Consider the following 26,227-nt stretch of genomic DNA (forward strand, 5'->3'; position numbering starts at 1 on the left):
AGTTTTGTCATGTTCCTGATCTAAGGGGGAAGTAATTTAAAAAACATGGATTTTATATGTACTCATATGTTTGAGTAAATGTATAAAACTCAACTCTGTGTGTTTCTGATGTTTAGTGAGTTGGGAGCATGTCATTCTTCCACGTTTTCTGTATTTTAAGCTTTTTCCATAATGAAGATTTATTATAGTTACATTGTGAAAATAACTTTAAAAGAAGAAAAAGATGAACACTTCTCAACAATAAAACTATAATCTGGCAGTGGCATGAATTGCCTTTGAAGAGGCCTATAGAAATGCATGTTGAAATGGTATATAATTTTTATTAGCCAAAACAAGATTTGACTGGCAATACAATTTTTCTCCAGGTCATACATTGGCTAGAAAAGCAGAAAACCAAAATATCTATAGATAAATAAATTAGGAATCCCAAATCATAAAAAACACCAAAAGATTTTAAGCATGTAATTATACCTTGTGTTGTATTTCCCTGAGTGATTTCATCTGACCTACCCTGCACCTTCAAGATGTTTTTTAACAGTAGTTTACCCAAACTGTTTCTTGTTTCCCCATTCTGTGATATGGTTCTTGATGGTTATAATTAGCATAGTTTTACATCCTATAATTAGACTTGAACTTTTTGAAGTCTGGGTTGTGGGGTAGAGAGTTGAGAGCTGTGGTTTAAAATTTGGCTATCCTCAGGTCACCTGACACTAGCTAACTATATTATTTCAGGAAGGGATCTTGTAACTGTGCTAAAAAACCCAAAACCGGGGCGCCTGGGTGGCGCAGTCGGTTAGGCGTCCGACTTCAGCCAGGTCACGATCTCGCGGTCCGTGAGTTCGAGCCCCGCGTCGGGCTCTGGGCTGATGGCTCGGAGCCTGGAGCCTGTTTCCGATTCTGTGTCTCTCTCTCTGCCCCTCCCCCGTTCATGCTCTGTCTCTCTCTGTCCCAAAAATAAATAAAAACGTTAAAAAAAAAAACCCAAAACCTTCTGAGAACACATTTGCAGATAGATCCTTTGAATTCGAAAAGGATTTGGAAAATACCAAACTAGAACCAATTTTTGGTATTTCAGTTTTATGAACTGAGAAAATTTTACCTTGCAAGCTCAGTGCTTGAGACAAGGACAGTTCATATGAAAAGGACCTTTATAGGGGGACCTGGGTGGCTCAGTTGGTTAAACATTGACTCTTGGTTTCAGATCAGGTCATGATCTCATGCCTTCACAGGTTTGAGCCCCACATTGGTCTCCACACTGGCAGCCCCTCTCTCTCTCTCTCTCTCTCTCTCTCTCTCTCTCTCTCTCTCCCCCCCCTCCCCCATTCATACTATCTCTATCTCTCTCAAAATAAATAAATAAACTTAAAAAAAAAAAAAAAGAAAAGAACCTTTATAGCTTGAATCCTGGTATTTTAAGATGTATTCTTAAAATGGTTCATAACGTTAACGGCAAAAATTAAGGGTCAACTTTATTCCTTAAAATAATCTTAAAAAAAAAAAGCTTGTGTTTTCTTTGTACCAACATATATGTTTCCATTTTTTCTCTTGTAGTACCTGTTTGAAAATGGTAGAATAGATAATATTTTTACTGAGCCCTATTCCAGATTTATGATTGAACTTACCAAACTCTTGAAAATATGGGAACCTACAATACTTCCTAATGGTAGGATGCTTATTTTTTATTTTGATTCTTTTCTTGATATGCATTCTTAAATTGCTTAATTTTTATGATTATGTTTTTATAAACTGTTCATTTATGTTTCTGTCTTGATTCATGAGATATTTGGAGTTTTGAGGAGGAAGTCTTTGGCTTATTATTTAAGTAGAATTTTAACTTCCATATAGTGTATGTATAGGTATATACCATTGAAAATAAAAAAAAAAAAACAACTGGAGGTTGTATTTACTTCTTAGAAACCATTTTTGGTCCGATATTGGTAGTGTAGTTGCATACTATACCAGTAGCTGGCACATACTTTACTTGTAGACTGTACCTGTTAGCAGTGGTCCTTCTTCAGCAGTTTATTATAAATACCCTGTATGGGTTATTACAAGAGTTAAATCTTCATCCTTGAATTGTCTCTGACCATATGTTGTTGGACAGCTCCCTAATTTACTCCTAGTCTTAGGCTCCTTGGCTGTGAATGGAGAGGTTGAATGTGATGTTCAGGAATTTTTGCCCCTTTGGTTGGGTTGTAGAGCAACTTTGAAGGATTCTGAGTAGGGTGGTGGCTTGATGCAGTTAGCATCCAAAGAGGCAACTAGGGAGATAGAGTTGGAAGTAATAAATTCATGTTTATGGTTAGGCTCCCAGGAATAGAATGCATAAGCAGCAGCAAAGAGGATTGTTCAGAGAACATAAGGGAAGACCTGCATTTAAGGGCTGACATGAGGAGTGTACATTTAACAGTATACTCATCTTAATTCTTCTGTAAGACATCTGCTTTTCGAGAAAAATCCCAAAGAAGTCATCATGAAGTAATTACTCTTAATGTAAATTTAAAATACGAGGGAGTGTGAGGGAGTGAGGGAACTATCTGCCTTCTAATGTTCTTAGCTAAAATAAAACTGAACCAGTTAACAGTAAGCCTAATACTCTCAAACAGGAGTCTACAAACTGCTTAATCTGGCCTGCTGCCTGTTTTTGGATAGTCCATGAGCTAAAAATGGTCGGGACAAAATGTAAAGATAATAATAATTTGTGGTAAATGAAAATTATATAAAATTCATATTTGTATGTATAAATAAATTTAATTGGTATATAGCCACAGCTGTTTGTTTATGTGTTGTCTGCTGCCCCTTATTTTCAATAACAACAAAGTTGTTCAGAGCCTGAATGGCCCACAGTACTTAAAATATTTACATCTGGCTCTTTATAGAAAAAGTTTGCCAAACCCTGGTCTAAAATAACAATAGATTAAAACTGTTTCAGGGGGTTGCTCCCAGTGTCTGTCTGCCTCAGACAGACATCTTTTCTTTTTTTCTTTTGCGGTACCTTTTTTGGTTTTTCATATAAGGGAGCAGGGGAAAGATGGAGCAATTGGTCATTTCCTTTATATCTTCCTATCTGAGAACTGGAGAAATTATTTAGTCCTGTTTAGCAGGAGCTTAGTACTGTTACTTCTGTCCTCCTTCTGGTGCAGGTTACATGTTTTCTCGCATTGAAGAAGAGCATTTGTGGGAATGCAAACAGCTGGGCGCTTACTCACCAATTGTCCTCTTGAACACCCTCCTTTTCTTCAATACCAAATACTTTCAACTCAAGAATGTTACTGAGCACTTGAAGCTTTCCTTTGCCCATGTGATGAGACGGACCAGGACTCTGAAGTACAGCACCAAGATGACATATCTGAGGTTCTTCCCACCTTTACAGAAGCAGGAGTCAGAACCAGGTGTGTGGGGGAGTTTGTGAGATTTCCGTTTGAAGCCCTGTTGGTATTCAAATAGACTTATCACAGAAGAGTAACTGTAAACTCTAGACACGGAAGAGTGTAACTTTAATTTTAAATTTAGATGCTTTTTTATTGTCAGGGTTAGGTTAAAGGCTTGCCACAAAATGAGAGGAATCACTTGCCTCCCTATACTTTTATTGGCTTTTAAACTAGAAATTCTGGGGGCGCCTGGGTGGCTTGGTCGGTTAAGCGTCCGACTTCAGCTCAGGTCATGATCTCACGGTCCGTGAGTTCGAGCCCCGCGTCGGGCTCTGTGCTGACAGCTCAGAGCCTGGAGCCTGTTTCAGATTCTGTGTCTCCCTCTCTCTCTGCTCCTCCCCTGTTCATGCTCTGTCTCTCTCTGTCTCAAAAATAAATAAACGTTAAAAAAAAATTAAAAAATAAATAAATAAACTAGAAATTCTGATTTAATTGGTCAAGATTAGAGCCCAAATAATTTGCATTTTTCCTTTTCTTTTTTTTAATTGTTGATTTTTGAGAGAGAGAGAGAGAGAGAGAGAGAGAGAGAGAGAAAATGTGCAAGTGGGGGAGGGGCAGAGAGAGAGAGAGGATCTGACGTAGGCTCTGCACTGACAGCAGAGAACCTGACACGGGGCTCAAACTTGTGAACCGTGAGATCATGACCTGAATCCAAGTCGTACGCATAACTGACTGAACCACCCAGGTGCCCCTCAAATAATTTGCATTTTACAACTTCCCAGGGAATTAAAATCTGCAGCTAAGGATCAGAATCACTGATTTAGAGGCAACAGAGTGGCCAGTTGCTAGGTAAAAGGAACCTGCCTAATTTTTAAATCTGTTTCTAAATCTTTTTTTTTTTTTTTTTTTTTTTTTTTAACCAGAGCACCACTTTTTAGTTCACATTAACTATCTGTTTCTGCAGAACCTTAGAACCTGGCCTAGAGTATACAGATGGAGTTTGACTTAATAATTTTTTAACTTTACAATCCTGAGAAAGCAATATACATTCAGTAGAAACTATGCTTTGAATTTTGACTTTTGATATTTTCTCAAACTAGTGGAATACAGTATGATCCTCTCTTGTGGTGCTGACAGCAGCAGTCTGCAGCCCCCTGTCAGCCCCATGATCACGAGGGTAAACAACCCATGTGCTTACAGCCATTCTGCACCCATTCAGCCATTCTGTGTTTTCGGTTTTCAGTACCATATTTAATCATTTACATGAGATAGTCAGTACTTTATTATGAAATAGGCTTATTATATGTATTAGAAGATTTTGCCCAACTGTAGACTGTATAAGTGTTCTGAGCATGTTTAAGCTATGATGTTCAGTAGGTTACATGTATTAAATACATTTTCAGGGGCGCCTGGGTGGCGCAGTCGGTTAAGCGTCCGACTTCAGCCGGGTCACGATCTCGCGGTCCGTGAGTTCGAGCCCCGCGTCGGGCTCTGGGCTGATGGCTCAGAGCCTGGAGCCTGTTTCCGATTCTGTGTCTCCCTCTCTCTCTGCCCCTCCCCTGTTCATGCTCTGTCTCTCTCTGTCCCAAAAATAAATAAATGTTGAAAAAAAAATAAAATAAATGCATTTTCAATTTAGGATGGCTGTATCAGGTTGTAACACCATCGTGGTCAAGGAAGATCTGTATTGCTTTTGTACACAGTAGAATAATACCAGCAGTGACAATTTTCGTAGAAGGTTTATCTTACATTCCAAAAAAGCCTATTAAGTAATAGTTTGTTTTTAACATTAAAAAAATTAATGTATTATGGAACTAGAAATTAAATGTATCAATTTTGACCAAAATTGTAAGTTCTAAAATTCCCAAAATCAAGTTGTTACTTCCTTGGGATAAGAGTGAAATACATATTTTGAATGTGAGCATTTAAAATCACTGAAACTAAAATCTATAAAGAATAATTGTGATGTTCATGTTTGTGTTAACTTTTTTGTCATTTGCCCTTTCTCTTTAGAAAATATAACTCTATTATTATATCTATGTCCTATCTCCTTCATTTTGTTCATATATAACCCATTTTGTGCTCTTAATAAATATTGTGGGAGGGAGAGGCATTCAGGTTACATTTCCGCTTTCTGTTGAGGTGCTTGACAAGATTGGTAGTAAGTTTAGCTTCTTCTCTGAATGAGCAACTCTTTATATTTAGGTATCCTCTAAATAGAAGACTGGGGTGAATTTTAAGTAATAACTAATACAGGAAGCTGGGGAAAGTTCTTTGCCAGCTATTCAGAGCAGCTGTAAGAAAAGAAGAAGAAAACCTTTTTCCTCAGGTTCACAGCAGATCCACCACCCACTGCTATTCTCTTGAAGCCTGAATGGAGAAGGTGGGAAAGAAAAAGCCTTACTTTCCATGTTTTCACCCTGGTTTCTTTTTGATAACCGTTAGCCTCCACAAAATTCTGTTGGTGAAAAAGGATTTGCTCCTTTCTTACCAAATGGCCAACTTTACTGAGAATTTCTTTTCCCAGCAAAGATCCCATTTCTCATAAAACTGACAAATAAAAGAAACTTGAAAAACCGTTTTCTACAGTGAAAATATTTTCAGATAACTAGGTGACAACTTATACCTTGATCTCTTCTATCTGAACCCTTTTTGTTCCTGCTTTACCTTGCTATGGCTTAAGATATACGTGATAAAATTTCGTAGCAAAGTCAGGCTCAAAAGTAAGACCTAACTCTCTAGTACCATGCATTTGGCTCACTTTGTAAGCAGGGGAACATAAATTTTATAGAACAGGGACTTTGTTTTGTTCAGTGCTATTACCTAGTACTTACATTACTCTACAGCACCTGCATAGGTCATGCTTGTTGAATGACAAAGTGAAAGGGAGGAGAAAGGGAGTGACAGTTCTGACTGGAGACAAAGCTCAGTGGATTTCTTGAGCATGGGAGTAAAGATTTTTCTGATCTTTTGATAATTATTTCCCATCTCAAGATAAACTGGCTATTGGCAAGAGGAAACGAAATGAAGATGACGAGGTCCCAGTGGGTGTGGAGATGGCAGAGAATACTGACAATCCACTAAGATGCCCAGTCCGACTTTATGAGTTTTACCTGTCAAAATGGTAAGCAGTCTTCCTCTGGACTAGATCCAGCACACTTCAAACAGTAGTTAGCATGGTTCCGATTTCAGATGCTTGAATATCAGAAATGTAGCCAGCTTATGACTGTAGATAAGGATGTCCTTTTAATTTCCTTTTTTTCCCTATTCTCATATCTGCCTGATTTTGGACCCCAAAACACATTGCTTTATCTTGATTTTTTTTTTTTTCCTGAAAAGCTCTTCAAAATCAAGAATCACAGCTGTAGTTTGATCTTTACAACTGTTGCTCAGCCTTTATGTGATAATGAAACTGTTGTGATTTTACTGTTTATATAGAAAAATTTAGAGGAGAAGTTGTACTCCTAAACCTATAAATGGAAAAACAATTTATTTTTAAGGAATTTATATGTTTGAGGTCTTTTTCTTTCAGAAACTTTAAGGCTTTAGAGTTATAAGATCCACACAAAAGCACTTTTTTCTCAAAGAAATACAGTGGCTTGGGTTTGCCCCATGGTAATGTGTATTGAGTGCTCTTGGGGGTCATTCCAGGATACTGGGCACTGAGGATATGTGGTTCTCAGCCATAGTGTTACATGTGAGTTGAATTTTTTGTTACTCCTAATAATGTTTTAAATCTTTCAATTTGTGAACGATTTACACTTTGTCTTCTGTTAACATTACACTCACCTCCAGTGAGCGTAGGAGAAAAAAATGTGCAGTTACCGGTTGCACCTGGGGGGAAGATGCCTGTAAACTGATTTATCTCAGTGGGTACATTGCTTATCTAGGACATTAGTCACAGTAGGGAAAAAGGTGAGAGTCACTATATTAAAGAGTAGTTACGTATTTCCTATACTTTCTGATCCTCAATTTTCTTAGTTTCTTTCTTTCTTTCTTTCTTTTTTATCCCCTGTGGATAGTTCTGAAAGTGTGAAGCAGAGGAATGACGTGTTTTACCTGCAACCTGAGCGCTCCTGTGTTCCGAACAGCCCCATGTGGTACTCCACATTCCCAATAGACCCTGGGACCCTGGACACCATGTTAACACGTATTCTCATGGTGAGGGAGGTACATGAAGAACTTGCCAAAGCCAAATCAGAAGACTCTGATGTTGAGTTATCAGATTAAAGTGGACGTGGGGTTCCTATTTTCATACACGTGGGTATGCACCAAACTGTGAATGCATCCAGCTTTGGAAAACGATGTACAAGTACAAGTCCTCTTGACTTGATTACAAGATAATGGAAAACAGATGACTCGTGAACCACAGTGTGGATGTACAAATGAAAATTGAAGGAAAGAATATGAACCAAGAAATGTTGTTCTTTGGCAGTGATATAGTTCTTAGACATCTTCAGAATGACTAACCAATTTCTCTGAGTGGTGCATAATCTTATTTTGTTTGGGAATAACAAATTGTGGAATATTTTTAAGGAAAACTGTTGTATAAAACTCTACCATAGTAACCTTAGACCTTAGAGAGGTAGCTTTGGAGTAAGACCTTGGCTGCAGTAGGCTACTTAGGCAAGCCCTATGTGCACGTCAGGGGAGAAGTCAGTGCAGAGCTAAGAGTGACATCAGATGAGGACCGTGGGACCCAGACTTGAAGACCCAATAAAAATACTCAACTTTTTTTTTAAAAGGTAGAGAGTGAAGTGGTCTTGATTTTGATTTTCACTGCCAAGCCAATTCTGTGAAGGATAGAAGCCTCTGGTGCTTTTGCCATAGGCCCCTCACATCAGGGAAAAAGGCCTTCACTGCTGTTCACAGAGTAATATGTCCCTTTCACTTTCTGGGTCTAGCCTTCTCAGCTGTGGGTCTGCTGTGGGTAAATTGAGGTAAAGGGGCTGATACTCCACAAACTGATTATGCACACAGAAAATCTGTGGAGCCCATTAGACCCCAAGTGTCTTGAAATGTTTGTAGAAAACCCACTAAAATGCCCACTTCTCTGGGTGTCAGCCTTTATTGCTGCTGTCTCATAGCATGAGCTGTGGTACACAGAAATGGGGGTTCTCCTTTTGTTTTCATTTTATCCCCAAATGGCAGCTTTTCTCCCATTGTTTTATCTTCCTATTTCCCAAATCTTCTTATTTGTCTTTTGCACCAGTTTCTGGAGGCCCTTGTCATTTCAAAAAGAAAAGTCTCTCTCACTCTGGCAAACCTGTGGATGATTCCACAAGGACACAGTATTACTTAGTTATCAGAATTATGGTAGAAAAGGTCCTAGTACGTTCCTATAAAGCATTTGGAAGATGACCTTGTTGTCCTAAGAAACTTGAAAATAGGGATTCTGGGGTCAGGATACAAAGACATGGACTGTCTTGCATATCCACAGCAGGGCTTCTAGCATTATTCCAAACTCTAGCTGTTTTACTAGTTCTATGAGGACTGCAAGTCATAGGTGTGTTTGGCATATCAGTCCATCTCCCTCATTTCTATTCGCAGTTTCTTCCCCCCCAAATTTTGACTCAAAGCTTTTCTGATGTTGGCCAGTCACAGAATTTCTTTAGCTGAGGTTAATTTGACCCTGTAATAGAAATGAGAAGAGTCCAAAAACCCTCTTAGTAATTTTAACCTTGGAAAACTTTTCAATCTGTCCCATTTTTTTAGATGGGCGTAGCAGGTGTTTTGGTTTTTTAAAATAAATGGAAGTCATTTAAGTAAAATAAAAATTTTAAAGTAGGCCTTTTGGCGTTGTGTACTTGATGGTTCTGTCCCTCTGCCTGTAACAAATTTCATTTTGGTTACCAGGAACTGTGTGAAAGAAGGAAATCTGCCCCAATTCTGTATGATTAATTCCATCTGTGTTTGTCATTTCTGACTGGAAAACTTCTTACTTCCAGATCTTGTTTGATATGGAGGAAAAACAACTGGATTGTCTGATAAGTCTGCCAATAAACTATCCAGAAACATCAGGTGTAATAGCCCCCACTATACAAATTTTATGGTTTGTATAAACACTAACATTTCCCCTTCTGTAGTTGTATCAAGAACAAATATTGTTGGCATAGTAGATACATTGTTATAAAACACCAGAGAGAAAAAGAAATCTGTATCTTTTAACTGAGAACAGCCAATACCCAGGTAAATGACTGTATCAGGACTTCAATTGCATGTTAGTCCGCAGAGTTGTCCAGATCCTAAATTCGTAAAAGAAAATTTTGATTAATTATTGGTCATTCTTCATAAGCGTAGCTGTTGATATGTGTGTCAGACTATTTGCTTTTTAAAATTTTATTAAAATTATGTAAAATTGCATTTTTATTTCCAGGGGAGAAAACATCAAACAAACGAGAGAAACATCTAAATTATCCTTTCCGTTCTTTTTTGTTTTTTAACCACTTTGGGTTTTCCCCTTGCAGAAACCACAGAAATATTCCCTTAGAATAAAATAGTATATTTGTATTTGATGGGTGAGTTATTCCTTTTCTTTGTCTTGAACGAATTTTAAATATTTTTTTCTGTTTAGCCTTATTGGTATGAGCCAACAGATGGTATATTACAAAGAAAGAGCAGTTTTCAGGAAATAAATTATTTGGTGTTTACTTAAGTCCAGTAAACAGACTGTTTCATTGCAAAGTCTTTTCACTTGTTGTCTTTTTCCATCAAAAGACTTGTGCCTGTTTTTAGTTAACTATATGCAAAGCCTTGATAGCCAGTAATCCCAAATTTCACATATATATTTCATTTCAGGCAAACTTTTTTGAGATTTACAAAGCTTGCTTGCATCACTTTACCTTGAGTGATTTTGAACTTGAGAGACTGGAATAAAGAATATGTACTCATTCTTAAGTGTGTGTGTGTATATATATATATATATATATATATATATATATATATATATTTATCTTGGAAATGTCAGACTAACTTGCATTTTCCTTAGATTCTTGCTCCGCCTTGGTATTGTACAAACACCTTCAAATTCCATACGGACTGTTTCTATCTGCTGCCTTTTGGCATCCCTAATTTTATAAAACAGGAGTTTTCCAAAAAGTCTACAGTAAAATGAATTTCTGTATATTAATCCCAGTTTTCTACTAGAAATTAGAATTTAATTTTACATGTAGATAAAAAGGTTCCCTATGGTACTGAGTTGAAATTTTAGGGAAGAATTAAGCACTGATTCCCCCAGTTCTTCCTATGTGTTACCACTGTTGAAAAAAATAATCACTGAGAGGCATTTTTAACAGAGTAGGAAGAGCTGAGGCTTTGGAGCCTAGTCTTTTCACTTACTGGTTGTATAGCTTTAAGTAAATTACTTTTGTGTGCCTCAGTTTACTTATAAAGTGGGAATAATAATAACTCTTTTATAAGTTTGGCTCATGGTAGGCTTTCAGATGTTATGGATTTCTTATTATAACATGCAGATTGCTAGGCATGTATAGCAAGATTTAAAATTGATGTTAATCCCCTTCCTGCAGCCTGAATTTTCACTATTTCGGTGCTTCAGGTTCTGCAAAACAGAATTCCCTATATGATTTGAGTCAAATATTTGTTATAACTAAATACTATGTACAGTCATAAGTTCTTCACTCATGTGCCTATATGCATACGAATAGTAATCAACATCACAAAAATCCATTGATATACTTAATACATTGCAAAGAAGATATATGTGGTATACCTTCTTTCAATTAGAGAAACTCCTAATGAAATTTCATTTACTTGATAATGGTTATATAGCATCACTTGGGAGCAAGACAGCTGTACAGTATGCGTCTCCCCACTTCTTCCTTCAGTAACAGAAACCCTGTTCCCTCACATTTTATCTAGGCAGTAGTTTCATTGGTAAGAGACAGTATTTTCCAGGCTACCTTGCAACTGGAACATGGGACTGAGTTTTGACCAGTGGGATAGAAACAGTAGTTTACAACTAGCAGGCCACATCCTTAAAAGGAAAGGGCTTGCCTTCGTCTTGTAATTGCCTCTTTTCCACGGGCCAGAATGTGTGTGTGCTCGTGGCAAACTTGTTTCATCTATGTGGGAAAGGGCAGAATATCAAAAGCACATTAAACTTCATAAGGCAGAGCCACGTATCTCCTGAACTGCCTGCTAGCTCAGTCCTTCACATAAGAAAGAAACCTTTTGGGTCACCTGGGTGGCTCAGTCAGTTAAGCCTTAGATTCTTGGTTTCGGCTCAGGTCATGATCTCACTGTTGGTGAGGTTGAGCCCTGTGTCAGGCTCTGCGCTGACGTCACAGAGCCTGCTTGGGATTTTCTCTCTCCCTCTCTCTGCCCCTCCCCCACTTACATGCACACTTTCTCAAAATAAAAAAACATTTAAAAAGAAATAAGATATCTTCCATCTTATTCAGTCATTGTTATTTGGTCTCTAGTAAAGTTTGGTTACCAAACTGGTATCCTAACTAAGACTTACTATGCCCAGTATCCTGTTACTGCTTAACATAGAACTAGAAATTCTGATTTAGACTATAAGGAAAGAAAAAGAGAATATCAGTATTGGGAAGAGAAATAAAACTCATTTTTACTTTATCTTATTTATATTTATAAGGTTATCTCTACATCCAAAACGAGGCTTGAACTCATGACCCTGAGATCGAGAGTTGGATGCTTCACCAACTGAGCCAGCTAGGGCATCCCTGAAACTCATTATTTTTAAGTCGTATTTTCAGAGGTTCAGGTGCATGTGTGTATTACAAAAAACACTAGAGCAGCAGCCAGTTAGATAATGTAATTAAAAGGAAAAGATACTATTCACAGTAGCAGTGAAAGCTGTAAAGTATTTAGTAATTAAGTAATATGCAAATATCCTGTGTTTGTTTTAGTAGGTGGTGTTGGTAAACTGGCTTTTACATGGAGAAAAACAGGATACCTAACTCGGATCATGTCCAAAGATGGTCTCTCAATGGACTAAAGGTCTTAAATGTGAAAGGTAATATTATAAAATTAATAGAAATATGGAGAATAATGTGATCTGGGGGACAGAAAGAGCTTCTTAAATAAACTCCAAAGCAGAAACTATATGGAGAAAACTTAGATATTCATTCTATATCAAAATTAAAGATGTTTGTCAATAAAAGATGACAAATAACAGGCTTAGGGAAGATACAGGTTTTCCCTCTATCTGAAAGTAAGTGTTCCTATGAAACCTTTAGTAAACCAAAATGGTGTAGAATGGAGAAGCAATTACCATTAATTTGTAATGGAAAATTTTTTAATACTCCCAGACCCCAAAATAACCTCTCTTAGGTTGTCCTGACATTTCAGGGCACATCTTGCTAACAGATACAGAAAATAAATCAAGATAAAGTACCGATGCTCACAGACACATCCAAAGCTATGGAGACTTAGATGGTTGATGCTGAGCCACTGAGTGTGCTCCTGGGAAAGGAGCTTGGCAGGCCACTCTCATTCCTTGGGATGCGCACTGCCTCTGTAAGGGCTAGCTGTAAAATAAACTCAACACTGTTTTCGCATTGTGCCTTTTTTTGTAAGAGTGCGAATCCTCTTCTGATATCTTTCGGTTAGCAAAAACACGTGCTAATGTAAGTCTTTTGTAAAAATAAAGTGGCCTAACAAACCTTCAAAAAGCAGGAATCCGTATACACAAAACTACCCAATGATATATATTTAGAATATACCCCAGAGTGCTGAATTGTAAAGAAATCTGAACAAAGAATAACAAATACTTCATAGAAGAAAAACCTAAAGGGTAACAAGTATATGAAGAAATGTTCAGACTCATTAGTAATCATGGAGTTTCTCTTCAGACCTATCAATTCATGTCCTTGAGACTGGACAAATTGGAAAAATGGATAATGTCAAGTGTACTGTTGTTGGGATTTAAAAACCCTTACATATTGCAAGAATAAATGAACTGTACAGTTGACCCTTGAATGATGCAGGGATTAGGGCAATTATCTCTGCACAGTTGAAAATCCAAGTTGGAAATCCAAGTATAAGTTTTAACTCTACAGAAACTTCACTACTAGTAGCCTACTGTTGATATAAAAAGCCTTACTGTTAATATAAAAAGTTGATTAAACACATATTTTGCATGTTTTATGTATTATATGCTGTGTTACAATAAAGTAAGGTAGAAAAAAGAAAATGTTATTAAGAGAATCATGAGGAAGAGAAAATACATTTACAGCCCTGTACTACCAAAAAATCCATGTATATGTGGACCTGTGTAGTTCAAACCCATGTTTTTTTGAGGGTCAACTGTATATCCATTCTGGAAAGCAATCTTAAACATCAAGTTAAGAAGGTTTTGATAGCTTTTACTAAAAAAATCTCCCCTCCATCCATTAAATAAAAGATTGTTATCAAATGCATTTTTTGTGTCTATATAATCATATAATTTGTATCCTTAGTGAAATACATTGATGGATTTTTCTGATATCAAACCATCCTTGCATTCCTTAATGAAATCTTAATTGTTCATGTATTTTATATATATACTATTGGATTAGATATATAACCCTTACCAAGGACATTCCTTTTTATTCCTAGTTTGCCATGAATTTTTCTTTCAATTATAAAGAAGTGTTGAACTTGTCAAATGCTTTTTTTGACATTTATTGTAATAGTCATTTTTTTTGCCTTTATTAATGTTATGAAACACATCGATTTTCTTATGATCAGTGGTTTTGCATTCCCTGGATAAACCCTTATTAGTTTAAAAATATGTACATACCTTTGGGTTTGGGTAACTAGTATTTTATTTTTGTATTGGTACTCACGGTGAAATACTTTTTTTTCTTGAATTGTCAACTGACTTTGGAATCACCATTAGACTAGACTCAAAAAGAGTGAGCAAGTTTTATTCCTTTTCCATTGTGTGGAATGTATAGAAAATTTCTGTTATTGAAAGTATACTCAAACTGTAAAAATTACTATTCTTACTAATTTTTTTATCCCTCAAAGGGGAGGTCTTTGCCATTTTAATTCACTTAATGATCACTGTTCTATTCAAATTTTTGATGTCAATTTGGATTTTTATATCTTATGTTTTCTCTGCAGTTTTCTAGTTCTCTGTAATTTTCATAAGTTTCATCTATATGTTCAGCTTTATTAACATGGTTTGTAATTTTTCCCTTCTTCCATTCTGTATTTGCTAAGGGTCTTTTCAAAGAACCTTTTTTTTTTTTTTTTTTTTTTTTTGTCAGACTTGTCTTTTCTACTTATTTCTGGTTTTATTACCATTTTTATTACCATTCTTTTTGTTTTTTATTTCATTCTTTAAATTGTTGAATGATTGCTTCCTTCATTATTAATCATTCTTATTGCTAAAAATGATTTCATGAAAATGATTTCAAATCAATTTTTCCTTCTTAGTTCTTTAGTGGTGTTCCCACCTTCAGACAAGATTTTATCATTAGTCTGTTTGTAGGTGTTTTCTCATTTCTGTTTTTAACCCAAGCGTTATCCACCCTCCCTTTCCTTGCCTGAAATTTTGTCAGTTTTCAGGCTGTTTTTGAAAAGGTACTCTAATATCCATTTTTCTTGATTAATTTCTCTTTCTTATCAGTATATAATCCCTAACCCTTCTTTTTTGTGTTGAATTCTGTCACTATAAATATTGATCCCCTACCTTTCCTTTAGTTAATGTTTGCTTGGTAGTATTTTCCCATCATTTTTGCCCCATGTTGTTAGATATTTTATAAAGAATTTATAGTCGTCTTTTTTACTCTCTTGTTTATATCAGTATAGACTCATGGATTCCTATTTTATTCATTAGGTTATAATCTGATGCTCTCTTTATTTGTTTTAAAATAGATTTAACCGGTGGAAGCCTCTTCTGGCTGGCTCCCATGTCCTTCTGATATGTCCCCATCATTTTTTCAGCATCTACTTAGTCAAAACAAGATGTTCCAAGATGATTGTGTACTTCCCTGCCATAATCTTGGAATCAGTAGTGGAACCTAATGCCTTAGCACTTGGTGCTCATTGCTACTAAGGAAAATTTTCTTTTCCTATGAATCAGTCAATCCATAAACAAATACATATAACTATGTACAACTATCCATCTACCTGTTTAGCCTGTGAGTTCTTACCAGTTCTTCCAATTTCAAGTCAAAACATTGGGGTTCTTTCTAGCCTTTTCCCTTTAAATATTCATAAATCCTTTTACAGAACAGTGAAAAATCTGGTTCCCATTATTCTCAGTATATGTACTTAATTTCTGAATCACTTATTTGTACAATGTAATCAGTCTCCTTACCATTCCAGCCAGTCACCACCTCATTTGCTCTGCAGTAGGGCTGCTTCACGGTGGCACCCCTCACCATTGTACCTGGGCTCCAGGCACACCAATTACTCCATGCGTTTACTTTCTCAAATGCTAAAGTGTCTGCAGGGGGAGCAGGTGAATATGGCAAAGAGGGGTGGGAGTCTGTCTTCAGTTAAGTTTAAAATGTTTATATTCATTTTAACTACTGCTTTTAGAACTTATTTTTGATGTTGCTTTTCCTTTCATCATAAGTGTACTCTTGAATCCTCATCCCATATTTCACTCATCCCCCACCAACCTCACCTCTGATAACCATCAGTTTGTTCTCTATAGTCGAGAGTCTGTTTCTTGATTTGTCTCTTTATTTCCTTTGCTTGTTTGTTTCTTAAGTTCCACATATCAGATCATATGATATTTGTCTTTCTTTGACTTATTTTGCTTAGCATTATACTCTCTGCATCTATCCATGTTGTTGCCAGTGGCAAGATTTTATTCCTTTTTATGGCTGAATAATATTCTATTCTTCTATTAGTGGACACTTGGGCTGCTTCTGTAGTTTGGCTATTGTAAATACTGTAATAAGCATAGGAGTATGTGCATCCCTTGGAATTAGTGCTTTTGTATTTTTTAGATAAATACCCAGTAGTGCTATCACGGGATTGTAGGGTAGTTGTTATTTTTAATTTGAGGAACCTCCATACTGTTTTCCACACTGGCTTCCCAGTTTGCATTCCTACCAACAGTGCAGTGCACGAGGGTTCCTTTTTCTCTACATCCAACACTTGTTGTTTCTTGTGTTTTTTATTTTAACCATTCTAACAGGTGTGAGGTGATACATTATTATACTTTTGATTTGCATTTCTCTGATGAATGGTATTGAGCATCTTTTCAGGTGTCTGTTGGCCACCTGTATGTCTTTTTTTGAGAAATGTCTGTTTGTGTCTTCTGCCCAGTTTTTAATTGGATTATTTGTGTTTGGGGTGGTGTTGTGTCAATTGTTTATAGATTTTGGATACTAACCCTTTATTGCATACCTCTTTGCAAATGTCTTCTCCCACTTAGTAGGTTACCTTTTAGTTTTGTTTACTTCACTGTGCACAAACTTTTTATGTAATCCTAATAATTTTTGTTTTTATTTCCCTTGCCTCAGGAGACCTATATCTAGAAAAATGTTGCTACAGACAGTGTCAGAGAAATTACTACCTGTGCTCTGTTCAAGGATTTTTATGGTTTCAGATCTCACATTTAGGTCTTTGATCCATTTTTGGGTATTTTTGTGTATGATAAAAGTGGTCCAGTTTCATTCTTTTGCATGTTTCTGTCTAGTTTTCTTAACACCATTTGTTGAAGAGACTGTCTTTCTCATTGAATATTCATTCTTCATTTGTCGAGGATGAATTCACTATATAATTGTGGGTTCATTTCTGGGGTTTCTACTCAGTCGATATGTGTGTTTATTTTTAATCAGTACAATACTGTTTTAATTAGTACCACTTTGTAATATAACTTGAAATCTGGAATTGTGATACCGGCAGTTTTGTCTTTCTTTTTCTTTTCAACATTGCTTTGGCTATTCGAGATATCATGGTTCCATACAAATTTTAGTACTGTTTCTTCTAGTTCTGTGAAAAATGCTGTTGGTATTTTTGATATGGATCACATTAAATCTGTAGATAGCTTTGGGTAGTGTAGAAATTTTAACAATATTTGTTCTTCCAGTCCATGAACATGGAATTTCTTTCCATTTCTTTGCGTCGTCTTAAATTTCTTTCATCAGTATTTTATAGTTTTCAGAGTACAGGCCTTTCCCTTCTTTGGTTAAGTTTATTCTAAGATACTATATTGTTTCTGGTGCAGTTGAAAATGGGATGGTTTTGGGGCACCTGGGTGGCTCAGTCAGTTATGCCTCTGACTTCGACTCAGGTCATGATCATCATGGCTTGTGAGTTCGAGCCCCCACATCAGACCCTGTGCTGACAGCTCGGAGCCTGGAGCCTACTTCGGAATCTGTCTCTGTCTCTCTGCCCCTCCTCTGCTCACACACTGTCTTTCTCTCAAATATAAATAAACAATAAAGAAGATTTTTTTTAAATGGGATAGCTTTTTTAATTTCTCCTTTTGCTGCTTCATGATTAGTTTTTTGGTGGAGTCTTTAGGTTTTTCTATATGTAGTATCTTGTCATCTGCAACTATAGTTTTACTTCTTCCTTACCAATTTAGATGCCTTTTATTTTTTTATGTTGTTGAATTGCTATGGCTGGGACAGCCATTACTGTTTAATAAAAGTGGACATCTTTCTCTTGTTCCTGACCTTAGGAGAAAACCTCTCAGTATTTCACCATTGAGTATATAATGTTGGCTGTGTGTTTTTCATACAAAAGCTTTTATTATGTTGAAGTATGTTCCCTCTAGACATACTTTGCAGAGGTTGTTTTAATCATGAATGGATGTTGTACTTTGTTGAATGCTTTTTCTGCAGGTGTTGAAATCAGAGTTTTTACCCTCTCTCTTATTGATAAAGTTATGTTGATTGATTTGCAAATATTGAAACACCCTTGCATTCTGGGAATAAATCCCACCGGATTGTGGTGTGTTTTGTTTTTCATGTGTTATTGGATTCAGTTTGCTAATATTTTGTTGAGGAGTTTTGCATTTATATTCATGAGATAGTTTGGCCTATAGTTCTCTTTTTGTGGTGTCTTCATCTGGTTTTGGTATCAGGGTGATACTGGCCTCAAAGAATGAATTTGTCTGTTTTCTTTCCTCTTCTATTTTTTTGGAATAATTTGAGAAGAATAGGTATTAACTCTTCTTTATGTGTTTGGTAGAATTTGCCTCTGAAGCCATATGGTCCTGGACTTTTGTTTCGGGGAGTGTTTTGATTACCGATTCAGTTTTGCTGCTGGTAATAGATCTATTCAAAATTTCTGTTTCCTCCTGCTGTTCAGTTTTGGTTGGTTATATGTTTCTAGGAATTTATCCATTTCTTCTAAGTTGATTTTCTGTTTGGATGTTGTGTCCATCAATGTAGTTTGGTGGTAAAGTCCCCTACTATTATTGCTATCAATTATTTCCTTTATGTTTGTTATTAACTCTTTCATGTATGTGGGTTCTCCCATGTTGGGTACGTAAATATTTACAATTATTATATCCTCTTGTTGGATTGTCTCCTTTATTGTTATATAGTGTCTTTGTTTGTTTATTTTGAGAGAAAGAGAACACACAGGAGGAGCAGAGAAAGAGGGAGCGAGAATCCCAGGCAGGCTCCACACTGTCAGCAGAGTCCAGTATGGAAATCAACTCACAAACCATGAGGTCATGACCTGAGCTGAAATCAAGAGTCTAACCTACTGAACCACCCAGGTGCTCCACAGTCTTTGTTTTAAAGTCTGTTTTGTCCAATATAAATACTGCTACTTCAGCTTTCTTTTGACATCCATTTGTATGATAAATATTTCTCCCGTCTTCTCACTTTCAATCTGTAGATGTCTTTCAGTTGGAAATGAGTGTCTTGTAGGCAGCATATACATGGGTCTTGTTTCTTGATCCACTGTTACCCTGTGTCTTTTAAAAATTTTTTTTTAATGTTCATTTATTTTTAAGGGAGAGAGAGAAAAAACAAGCAGGGAAGGGGCAGAGACAGATGGAGACACACAGAATTCAAAGCAGGCTCCAAGCTCTGAGCTGTCAGCACAGAGCCTGATGCAGGGCTTGAACTCATGAGCCATGAGATCATGACCTGAGCCGAAGTCGGTCGCTCAACTAACGGAGCCACCCAGGCACCCCTGTCCTGTGTCTTTTGATTGAAGCATTTAGTCCATTTATAATCAGTAATTATTGATATGTATTTATTGCCATTTTGTCACTTGTTTTGTGGTTGTTTCTAGAGATTTTTTCTGAACCTTCTCTTTCTGTCTTGGTTTGTTGGCTTTCTTTAATGATACATTTGGTTTCTTTCTCTTGATTCTTTGCATATCTATTACTGATTTTTTTATTTGTGGTTACCATTAGGTTTGTATAAAACATCTTCTGCGTAAAACAATCTGTATTAAGTTGATGGTCACTTAGGTTTGAACCTAGTCTTTATTCCTCTCCTCCCCGTTTTTTATGTATATGTTGCTATATTTTACATCTTTTTATGAATCCCTTGAGTGATTTTTACAGAAATACTTGTTTTTACTGTTTTTCTGATTTTTTTTACTTTTCATACTGTCCCTCAGGGTATTTCCTTTGCACTCAGAGTCCCCTTTAGTTTTTGTCTGAGAAACTCTTTCTCTCTCCTATTTTGAATGATAACCTTGCTGGATAGAGTATTATTGGCTGCAGATTATTCCCTTTCAGAACTTTGAATATGTTATAACACTCCCTTCTGGCCTGCAAAGTTTTTTCTGAAAGATCTGCTGAGTGTCTTCTGTGGTTTCCCTTGTATGTAACTGCCTTCTTTTGCTACTTTGAAAATTTCTTTAGAACTTTTTTTTTTTCTATTTTTAATTACTATGTTTCTTGGTGTGGACCTCCTTAGGTTGAATTTGCGGGGGGGGGGGGGGGGATCTCTGTGCCTCCTGGATCTGGATGTTTCCTTCCTCAGATTAGGGATGTTTTCAGCTGTTACTTTTTCAAATAAATTTTCTGCCCCCTTTTCTCTGTCTTCTTCTGAGATCCCTATAATGTGAATGTTACTACACTTGATGGTATCACTGAATTCCCTTAGGCTGTTTTCAATTTGCATAATTTTATTTCCCTTGCTCAGCTTGGTTACTTTCCATTACTCTGTTTTCCAGGTTGTTAATTCATTCCTCTGCTTCATCTATCCTGCTATTTATTCCATCAAGTGTATTTTAAGTTTCATTTATTGTGTTCTTGATCTCTGCATGGTTCTTTTTTTTTTTCTACGTTTATTTTTTGAGAGACACAGCATGAGCAGGGGAGGGGCAGAGAGGGAGGGAGACACAGATTCCGAAGCAGGCTCCAGGCTCTGAGCTGTCAGCACAGAGCCCGACGCAGGGCTCAAACCCACAGACCGTGAGATCATGACCTGAACTAAAGTCAGATGGTTAACCGACTGAGCCACCCAGGTGCCCCCTGCATGGTTCTTTTTTATCTCTGTGTTAAGGGTTTCATTGATGTCATTCACTCTTGTTAAATGAGTATCTTTATGATCATTACTTTAAATTCTCCATCAGGCATATTACTTACATCCATTTTGCTTAGGTCTCTTGCTGTGGTTTGGTCCTGTTCTATCATTTGGGGCATATTTTTCTGTCTCCACACTTTGTCTAACTTTCTGTGTCTGTTTCTGTTAGGAAAGTCAGCTACTTCTCTTCCTTTTAACAAGAATAGCCTTATGAAGAAGAGGTCCTCCAGTGCCCTGCAGTGCCGTGTCCCCTGTTCCCCAGGGCCTGGCACTTCAAGGAGTGTCTTCTGTGTGTGTTGTATCTTCTCTGTGGTTTTGTCTTAGCCTCTTGTTTCTTCAGTCCAGCTGTCTGCAGAGGCTTTCTTTGCCTATTGTGGGCAGTGTTTGGTCCCCAGTAGAGATGGAACACATTTTAACAGTGTGTGTAGTAGTCTGCTTGGGAAGTGAGACCTGACCTTCCCCCTGCCTCAGCTGCCACCTCCAGAACTGAGGTCCCGCAAAACATGAGTCAAGAGATGTGTTGGCAGGGTTTACACTGACCTTTTGGGGTGCGGCCCACAACTCCACGACTTAAGGCGGATGAGTGGGAAGGATGAGTCCACAGAAGTGAGGAGGGGTGGAGGGTGTTGGTGCAGGCGATTTAGGTAACAAGTGTCAGAGCCAGAACCCTGCTGTTTGGGTTTTTTATACTTGGGGGTGGAGTAGGGAAATGGTACCTGTCAGCTCCTTTGTTCCTAGAGCCATCTTCCTGGTTGTCCGTCTTTCCAGGTCATGCTCTAGAAAGAGCAAATTATTCATCTCTCAGCTGCCCCTGGTGCTTTTCAAACTACCGATTCCTTGCTGTATCTGCACTGGCTGTGTGGTTTCTTGGGGATGGGGGTTAGGGGGGTGAATTCTGCTTCCTAATGCCCTCCAGGTTCTCCTAGAGCAGAGCCTGCAGAATTTAAAAATTCCAGGCTTTAAATCCAGCTGGTTTGTGAGTTGTTACTCACAAAATTCTGCCCCTCTTGCTTTCAAAGGCAGGTATTACGAGGTATACATCTTCCCTGTTCATGGGCTCCCAGGTGTGAAAGTCTGTTTTTTGCCCTTCTCCACACCACCGGCTCCGTTCCCACCGTGGACCACATCTTGACCCTTCCTACCTTCTTCGGGTGTGGTCTCTTCTCTACCTTTAGTGGAATTTGTTCTGCCAATCTGCAGATCGTTTTCTGGGTTATTTATGTTGATGTATTATGTATCTGTGAGACAAGGTAAGCTTAGAGTCCTCCTACTCTGTCATCTTCCCAGCCAAGCTAGTTCTGCTATTATTTCAGTTTCTACTTACTGTATTTTTTCCCTCTTGCTTTTCATTGAGTAGCAATGAAAATTTTTCTTCTACCTGCTTAAAAGTAATAATACATGCCACGGGCACCTGGCTGGCTTTGTTGAGGGAGCATGCGACTCTTGATGTCGGATTGTGAGTTCAAGCCCCATGTGTTGGGTGTAGAGGTTACTAAAAAATAAAAATTGGTAATACATTCCAGTTTTTTTTTCGATTTTACTCAATAGTAATCATTTGTTTGCCCCAGTTGGTTTAACTGCCATCTAAGTCTTCCTGATAAGACATTATACTCTTATGTTCTTGGTCTTCCTAACCATACCATGTTGGTATTCTTTGGAATTTTGGTTTTGTATTGTTGATATACTTCATTTTGTTTTCCATTGGCCCTAGCTGTTTCAGATCACAAACTTTGCCAGAATATTTTATTTGCTCGCCACTACTTCCTATATCTCTTCTCATGTCTAAATTTATTTTTTGTATTTGACCACTTCCAAGAATATTTTTTAAATGGATCTTTTGTGGGGCGCCTGGGTGGCGCAGTCGGTTGAGCGTCCGACTTCAGCCAGGTCACGATCTCGCGGTCCGTGAGTTCGAGCCCTGCGTCAGGCTCTGGGCTGATGGCTCGGAACCTGGAGCCTGTTTCAGATTCTGTGTCTCCCTCTCTCTCTGCCCCTCCCCCGTTCATGCTCTGCCTCTCTGTCCCAAAAATAAATAAACGTTGAAAAAAAAAAATTTAAATGGATCTTTTGTGAAAATAATTTTGAAGGTTTATATTCCTGAGAATTTTTGTAAAGTAAACTCTACCCCCAACGTGGGGCTCAGCCTCCACAACCCCAAGATCAAGAGTCACATGCTCCACCAACTGAGTGAGCCATGTGCTCCGAGAATATTTTTTTTTCTTTAAATGTTTATTTATTTTTGAGAGAGAGCGAGCCCATGAGCAGGGGAGGGGCAGAGAAGGAGGGAGACACAGAATCCGAAGCAGGCTCCAGGCTCTGAACTGTCCGCACAGAGCCCGACGTGGGACTTGAACTCACAAACCGCGAGACCATGACCTGAGCTGAAGCCAGACGCTTAACCAACTGAGCCACCCAAGTGTCCCAGCCAAGAATATTTTTTATTACATTCTCAAATGAGTTTTTCTTGATATAAATTTTGAGCTCAAAGTTCTTTTTCTTCAGCATTTTGGAAATGTGATTCTTTGTCTCTCACATAAGGATACTGTTAAGAAACCTGATGTCAGTCTCTTTCTTCTCCCTTTGTAATCTATCTGTTTCTCTTCTGGGAGCTTTCAGAATTTTTGCTTTTCTTAGATGGTGTTTAAAACCATCTCTCGCTGTCTTGCTACAGTGTTTCTGGTTTCAGTACATTTCCCCTACTTATCCATGAGTTCTTTGATCTTTCTTTAATTCTGGTCTTACTACATCAAATATTTCCTTTTCTACCTCTTCCCTTTCCTTCTAGGACTCCCAGTTACTCACATGTCGGCACTTCTGTTCTGCCCCTGGACTGCTTTTTCCTTTCCTGCTTTCTGGTGGTAAAGATCCTCAGGATGCTGATTTGTTTTGACCTGTATCTGTCACTCTATCCCATTCATTATATTTTTCATCCTGGGTATTTCCCTGTACTTCCTGTTCCTGTTTCACACTGCTAATGTTTCCCTGTACATTTATTTTGCTTTATTTTTAGTTCTCGACTAATGTGTGTATTTAGTTTGCTGTCTTTGGGGCTGAGGGTTGTACACCCCAGGCAGCATCTGGTTATTTTGGCCAATGAGCTCATGTTTCTAAAGAGCACCAGCTCCTGTCTAGTAACATTTATTGATGAAAGGCCAAGGCCAGGCTCTATGCTGTCCATCCCAGTGAGATTAAGAAAGGGAAGGTAATAACCTCCAGACACCTCAAAGGCTCTATTAACTGCTTTACCAGTAGTTGCTTCAGATCCTTAGGAAGCAGCAGCAACTTCCTAGTTGTCATCTTCCAGTCTTGGGACATTGGAGAGGGAAGGGTTTTTTAATTTCAAGAGCAGCCCAGCCAAGCCCTTTTCATCTCAGCAGAGCTTACAGCCCTGCCCTGACAGTGTCCTGCTGACACCAGTGAATTGACTGATTATTCCATGTGTAACAAAGGGTAGACTTCTCACTTATGGCCTACCTCCCAGTTTATGATGACCTTCAGTCTCCTAGGCATACTTACAGGATTTGGGGGTGGTTTGTTGCTGGGTTTGGTGGTGGTTCCTCAGATTTACGCCATCTCCTAAGGTATATTATTTTGGGGGGGAGAGGAGCCAGTAGCCTATGCCACTTTATCATCTTAATAAGGACCAAAGCCCCTACTATATCTTTACTGTTTTCTTTTTCAGTGTTTCAATGTTGTATTTTACGTGTCTCTCTTACAGTTTTACAAATATATCCAATCTGTTAACTTCAGTTTGGAAGTGGTGGTGGTGGTGACGGCAGTGGCGGTTTTAATGTCTAATCTGACAACTTTTGCCCATTAAGTGGTCACATTTTTAAAAAACTGCTTTCTCCCCCTTCATTCCTGTACGGTTTCACTGATTGAAGTATTTTTTTCTTCCCTTGTCTGGTGCAGATGTTACATATGCCAGTTACTAATTGTTAATGGTGTCCTCAATATTTATAACATGAATACTTGACTTGAATCCAGGACCTTAGCTTACTGGAAGGACCTTAGCTTACTTTAATTTCAATCATTATTTGACCCCCCCCCACCCCACCCCAATCTTATTTTGTTGTTCATATTTTAACTCCTTCTCTTTATTCTCCTAAGTAATACCTCTGGGAGCTTAGTAGGCCATGTTTCCCTGGAGTGTCAGCTCAGTTCAGCAGTGACAAGATCTGCCATCTTTTCCCTTGTTCAGCTGACATTTTCCTTTGAGAAGCCACATCTCCCACATCTCTAGGATGGATCACCCTTTTAGACTGTGCTCACTACAGGCACGCTCTGAAGTGCGTATCAGCCACTGTGCTAAGGAGTAGAGACAAGACGATGAGTAAGGGGACACTGGTGCTTTGGTAATGCTGAATATTTCCTGTACTCAACTGGAAATATGCCTAACAGGACAGCAGCATTGGTTTCTGGGTTTTGTCCTTTTTTCAGTGGGAAGAGTAGGGGATGAAAAATTGATCATCTCGGAGATAAAAGCATATCCTTCAGTGAGCTGTGGCTGAGGTAAGATGTAGAAATGAGCCCCACACCCCAAAACAGGACAAGTCCAGAAGGCCAGTAAGTGATCAAGTCCTGGTCTCCTGCCCACCTTCTCCTCCTGTGTAGCCTGACCTGCAGCCCTGAGGAAACCTGTATCCCTGGCCTGAAGCGATTCAAGCTTTTGCTTCTGTGATTACCTCCAACCTTCAGGATGGGACAGCTGCCGCTCCTCTTCAACGTTGCACTAGATACGCACTTCCAGACCAGTGGTGCTCACAGTGTGCCCCGGATCTGCAGCGTAGTGTCTCCTGGGAACTTAGTAGAAAGGTACATTCTCCTGTGCCAGACCTCCATCAGAAAGTCCACAGTCGATCCCCCACAGTCTGGCATCAGGCCTCCCAGGCTTTTGATCCAGCCCACAGACTTCTGCGAGGCCCGAGTTCTAATTCTGTCATTTATTGTATGTGGACCGAGTTATTTCTTGCTGTGCCTCAGTTTCTGTATCTGTGAAAACAGAGCCAATTCTCATGCCCAGGGGGGTTTTATGCGCAGGGCCTTGGGTAGAGTATGAGCTCCATTGTCCTCTCCCCTCCCCTTCCTGGGAGAGAGACTGTACACCAGCCCTCCTCCTACCCTATGTGCTGTGCAAGCTGCTCCATGAACACTGCACTGTGTTCTGGGGCATGAGGCCACCTCTATTGCTTTGAAAATCCAAAAGGGAAGCACAGGGGCCCAGAAATCTAAAGTCCACACCCTGGGCGTTAGGACACTCTGAATTCCCTGCTTGGTTCAGAGGGTGGGGTGAAGGTGGAGGAATGAATCATTTTTGTGTTAACAGAAGGTTGGAGAAAAGGACAGAAAACCCCCTCCCTGAAAGCCAGTGGGGAGCAGCTGACCAGCAGAGGCCGGGAGCCTGCACCAGTGGCCAGGCAG

The 26,227-nt window shown here is 38.4% G+C and overlaps 2 protein-coding genes across 7 annotated transcripts in view; one reads left to right on the top strand and one right to left on the bottom strand.

The window, feature by feature from the left end:
• The window catches only part of ZMYM4 (zinc finger MYM-type containing 4), a 146,684-nt gene extending 136,629 nt beyond the window's left edge, over nucleotides 1–10,055 (top strand). For all 6 annotated transcript variants that reach the window (XM_043574445.1, XM_043574446.1, XM_043574443.1 and 3 more), the window contains 4 exons: nucleotides 1,552–1,663; nucleotides 3,144–3,392; nucleotides 6,366–6,495; nucleotides 7,394–10,055. In XM_043574445.1, the coding sequence (XP_043430380.1) occupies nucleotides 1,552–1,663; nucleotides 3,144–3,392; nucleotides 6,366–6,495; nucleotides 7,394–7,601 (699 nt within the window). In that variant the 3' untranslated portion in view covers nucleotides 7,602–10,055. The remainder of the gene's footprint in view (nucleotides 1–1,551; nucleotides 1,664–3,143; nucleotides 3,393–6,365; nucleotides 6,496–7,393) is intronic.
• Nucleotides 10,056–23,800: 13,745 nt separating this feature from the next.
• KIAA0319L (KIAA0319 like) overlaps nucleotides 23,801–26,227 on the bottom strand; it is a 97,355-nt gene continuing 94,928 nt past the window's right edge. The window contains exon 21 of the mRNA XM_043574452.1: nucleotides 23,801–25,798. Within this exon, the coding sequence (XP_043430387.1) occupies nucleotides 25,746–25,798 (53 nt within the window). The 3' untranslated portion in view covers nucleotides 23,801–25,745. The remainder of the gene's footprint in view (nucleotides 25,799–26,227) is intronic.

Source organism: Prionailurus bengalensis, chromosome C1, assembly GCF_016509475.1.
Source record: "Prionailurus bengalensis isolate Pbe53 chromosome C1, Fcat_Pben_1.1_paternal_pri, whole genome shotgun sequence".
NCBI lineage: Eukaryota > Metazoa > Chordata > Mammalia > Carnivora > Felidae > Prionailurus > Prionailurus bengalensis.